Raw genomic sequence first — 4,811 nt, 5'->3', positions numbered from 1 at the left:
AGGCGCTATTTTCCCTAAATACGCCTCTGTTTGAACCTTGTCCTGGGGAGCCTCTATCATCCATGCATATGTCCTCTGAGGGAAGTGTGGAGCTCCTTGGTGAGAGGCTGGACTATCCACCTGTCTTTCCCTGTGTGTCCTTGTGTATTTCCCTGTCAAAGGGATAATTTTTTGTAGGCTGTGTGGTGGCTCACAAGCTTTGCATGCAGAAGTTCTAAGGTTTAATCCCCAGCATCTCTCCAGCTATAAGTGTCTTTGATTGTCAGGCTGGGAAAACACATCTCTTTGTCCAAGATCCTGCAGAGCAGCTTCCATTCAAGGTAGACAACGGGCTCACTCAGCATAAAACAATTTCCTATTGCATCTGGCCCACTTTCTGTATCATTCTCCTCAGAAGCAACTAGTAACTATGAGCTCTGACATCAGCAAGTATTTTGCTGGTTCTGGCAGCTTTTTTTGATTGCAGCCTCCCTTAGTTTATAAGCAAACTAATACAAGGTCCAGAAGACCTTCACACTGCTGTCTTCTCATAGCAGACTTTGTAAGAAGATTTGGTCTTTCTGCACCTGCAGGAGACAACACAGAGGAAAAGGAATTAAATCTGACCACTGTAGTGATTTCTGAATACATAACGTACAGGAGTCTGATGTTTTCCATCCTCTTTGAAAAAATAAGGGAACTGTGGCAGAGAGGTCAATGACACAATTCTTGTCATGAGTGCACTCACGTTGGGTTAACACCCCCAGCTCAGTTTGGAATTGCCCCAATATTTGCAAGTTTTCTTGGTGAGCATTCAGCAAAACATCCTCTCCCAGCATTAGTGTTGGTCTGTGTCAGGGCTGCACAACTTTGGCCCTATTCTCACATCAGTAAGGTCACCTGATAGGTACATACATAGGTGGGGTTTGGGTATTTGCAAACTCACACCAGCTTAGAACAGTTAAATACAGGAAGTGTTCTAAAAATTATGCATTTTAAAAATACCCAACTAACTGTGGTATGCAGAGGCAATTGTAGATAAGAAACCACATTTCTAAATATGTTGGAAGAGTTTATGCTAAATGCAGGTTCTCCTTACAGGGTTAAAGAGCGTAGATCTGCAGGGACAGGGAAGACACATCTTTTCCACAAGGCTGATCATAGCACTTCAATAAGAGGACACTTGAGTAAAGATCCAGCAATTTAACAACAATGCATACATGTTTCTATTAGTCTGTCTTCATAGACACAGGTGAATTTTCGAGAGGAAATCTATAACAAAAAATTTAAAATGCTTTTCTGTCAAACCTTCCAAAAGTTGATTTTTAGGGGGAGTGTTTGTCTGGGGACATTTGGGAGAAGAATGTGACCAGCTGAAATCTATTGGAGCTTGTTCCATTTCCCTTGCCTTCTCGAGCAAAGGCGTATTTTTTTTTCTTTTTAATATTTACTCGGCTTCATTCCTATCATAAACAGCAGTATCTTAATAAGGCTATGAGGGAACCTAATTAAGGCATACAACTCTGACTTTTGTTAGTGCTGTGAACTTTAGAACAATAATATAACTATCTCCTCCCTGTTGCTACCGATCTTGTTCCAAAATTATTTGAAATAAAATTGAAGAAAGTTTCAATGCAGGGATACCTCGGTATTCACAGGGATTCTGTCCCCAGCTAGTGCCATGGATAACAAAATTGTGCATACCGAATAAGCGGGGCAATTGCATTGTGGGAATTAGGTTCTAAAGTGGGGAAATGGCACCCAAATGGTAAAATAAAAATGGGGGGAAGCACAGTAAAGTGCCCTATCATAGTCCCCATCAGTCCTGCAGTGCCCCCCATGTGTCAAACATTGGCCGAAAATCACGGTCTGTCTTCCTTCTTTCTTTCTGTAAAACAAGTCACAAAATAGCTCTTCTCAAAATGGTGGCCAGAAATGACCATCGAGGTCATTTCCAGCCACCCCTGATATGCGGGTTTAACCCAGTTTTTCTCCAGATATTTTACCACATATACTGAGGTCAGGTGTTCATTACCTGACTGTTGATACGCAAATCATTCTCCAAACATATTTGTTGAAAAGGAAGGGACAGTAGAGGCCTGGCCATGTTACCTTCAGTAAAACTTAATTTGGAGACCAGTGTGATTAGCATCTCTAGAAGTTGATTTTTTTAGACTGAGAAGGGACTGTGCAGTCCATGGGCTATTAGTAGAACTAGGGAAGCTCCTGAATCTTGGGGAGAAACAAGCTAGGCAGTCCATGAGCACCTTTGACTTTGGCCAATGGCTAGGCACAGTCCCCTCACACACTCTTTGTAAGCCTTGCTCCCAGGCCCTGCTAGCTGTGCTGTGCTGAACAGGGACAGTTGCTCTTTCAGTGCTAAAGGAGGGATTCTCTCTTCCCATTTCTGTGGATCAAAGTGGCCTCTCAGCTCTATGACAGATATGTTTAAAAAGCAAGAAAAAGACAATCACTTGTCTTTCATACCTTTGTCTTATGTAGCAGTATATTACAGCAGCAATTGCAATTAATAGCATTCCAGCAGCAGTCCCAACAGCAATGTAATGTTCACTGGAAAACTGTGTATAGGAGTTTAACATCAAATGTTCACATCTTTCGCCACTATAACCTGCAAGGCACCTGCCAAAACAACAACAACAACACACACACACACACACACACACACACACACACCACTTAGGAGAGGATTGTCTAGAAGATAAATCTCAGTATGCATTAACTAAAAGAAAAATATGGCATCCATTAACAGCCAAATCACAAGTCAGGATGGCTTGTGCAGTTCAGTTAAATAAGATGAACATTTGAAGGGGCATCATCACATTTAATTTGCCGCAGAAGTACTTGCTTACCTGCAGGTGGGTGTCTTCAGTTCCACATGAAATATGCAGAGGCCATTAATACAATAGTTGTGATGCTCTTCATGGCAGGACTGCACACTTTTCAGATACGTAGGGGCTACCACATATCCTGTTGGAAGGAAGGAAGGAAGGAAGAGAGAAAGAAAGAGAGAGAGAAAGAGAGAAAGAAAGAAGGAAAATCAGTATGGAAAATAAATGTTCAAAATATTATGTTGCTTTGGAAAGTCTAGCCCTTTGCAGCAGAAGAAAACCACACACACACACACACACACATTAACTAATTGCTAAAACAGAGATTGGTTAAAAACAACAACACGCCACTGATAACGAATTGCTTAATCCAGGCCTAAAATAAGTATATAAAAGTATGTATCAAAGTATAATTCAGAAAAGTTTGGTTCATATCCCTAATGGAGTATAGAGCCAGCAGGTTGCTCAGAGTTGAGAAGCCTTTCAGTAACAGAGGCCAAAGTCAAGAGCGGGAGGCCCCCTCTCAAGAATGTGGGTTGAGAAGCCCACCAGAGATAACAGGTACCGGGAGTGGTCAAACACAGGCCATTAGCTAAATTCCCCAGTCAGCAGAAAGAGAGTCTTGCTGGTACAAAGAGATACCATAGGGATTAAAGTTGTCATAAAAGCCAGGTAGTAACTCATCTTCTCAGGCTCTAGATGACACCTCTGGAATATGTAAGTTTAATAACTAATAACGTGTATTAATTGCTTTGTTGATATGCTTGTATGTTTGAGACCTATAAAAACTAGCCAACTGTATGGCTTGGGCGCGCAGTATCAGCCAGATGCTCTCTGATGATACTCATGCCTTTCATGACATGAAATAAAAGCTTTTTTGAGCAACGCACCCTTGTTGATTGACTCCATTCAGTTAGACAGCAAGTATATTGGCAAGAATTGAGCCTAATCCTCTTTGGTTCTGGCAAGACGCCCCATTCCCTATCCACGATAGGAGGATGAAAGCCAGTGGCTGAATCAAACAGGAAGGCTAGATTCTAGAGGTTTTTCCCGCAACACCACCTACTGTAGTTTTGTATGGAAGTCAATAGTGTCAATTTGGCAATGACACTAAACTATTTGGGGTAGTGAAATCCAAAACAGATTGTAAGGCGCTCCAAAAGGATCTCTCCAAACTGGGAGAGTGGGAAACAAAATGCCAAATGTGTTCAGTGTATGCAAGTGTAAAGTGATGCATATTGGGGCAAAAAAACCCAACTTCATATATACACTAATGAGGTCTGAGCTATCAATGACTGACCAGGAGAGAGATCGCTGAAAATGTCAACTCAGTGCATGGCACCTGTGAAAAAGGCAAATTCCATGCTAGGGGTTATTAGAAAGGGGACTGAAAATAAAAATGCGAATATTAGCACAAATCTAATATTTTATACAAATCTATAGTGCAGCCACATTTGGAGTACTACGTGCAGTTCTGGTCACCGCATCTTAAGAAGGACATTGTAGAACTGGAAAAGGTGCAGAAGAGGGCAACCAAGATGATTGGGGCCTTAAGCACCTTCCTTAAGAAGCAAGGCTACAACATCTGGGGCTTTTTAGTTTGGAAAAGAGGTGACTACGGGGAGACATGATAGAGGTATATAAAACAAAGCATGGAGTAGAGACAGACAGAGACATATTTTTCTCCCTCTCTCACAACACTAGAACCAGGGGTCATCCCATGAAACTGAAGGCCAGAAAATTTAGGACCAACAAAAAGGAAGTACAGATATGTTTCACACAGCACATGAATAATCTATGGAATTCTCTGCCATGGGATGTGGTGATGGCCACTAGCTTGGATGGCTTTAAAGGGGGCTTAGACAAATTTGTGGAGGACCGGTCTATCAATGGTTAATAGTCTGGTGACTATAGGCCACCTCTAACCACAGAGGCAAGATGCCTCTAAATACCAGTTGCAGGGGAGCAACAGCAGGAGAGAGG

General features: G+C 42.0%; 1 protein-coding gene across 1 annotated transcript; it reads right to left on the bottom strand.

Moving 5' to 3' along the window:
* Positions 1 to 511: 511 nt before the first annotated feature.
* EPGN (epithelial mitogen) lies at positions 512 to 3,737 on the bottom strand. The gene is made up of 4 exons (XM_053264676.1): positions 3,719 to 3,737; positions 2,850 to 2,967; positions 2,467 to 2,619; positions 512 to 566 (listed from the first exon to the last, which is right to left on the bottom strand). Exons 1-4 carry the CDS (start codon positions 3,735 to 3,737, stop codon positions 512 to 514), a joined length of 345 nt encoding a protein of 114 aa, XP_053120651.1.
* Positions 3,738 to 4,811: the final 1,074 nt, after the last annotated feature.

The sequence above is a fragment of the Hemicordylus capensis genome, chromosome 6 (genome assembly GCF_027244095.1).
Source record: "Hemicordylus capensis ecotype Gifberg chromosome 6, rHemCap1.1.pri, whole genome shotgun sequence".
Lineage (NCBI taxonomy): Eukaryota > Metazoa > Chordata > Lepidosauria > Squamata > Cordylidae > Hemicordylus > Hemicordylus capensis.
The sequence above is the reverse complement of the archived record's forward strand: the minus strand, read 5'-3'. Positions and strand labels throughout refer to the sequence as shown.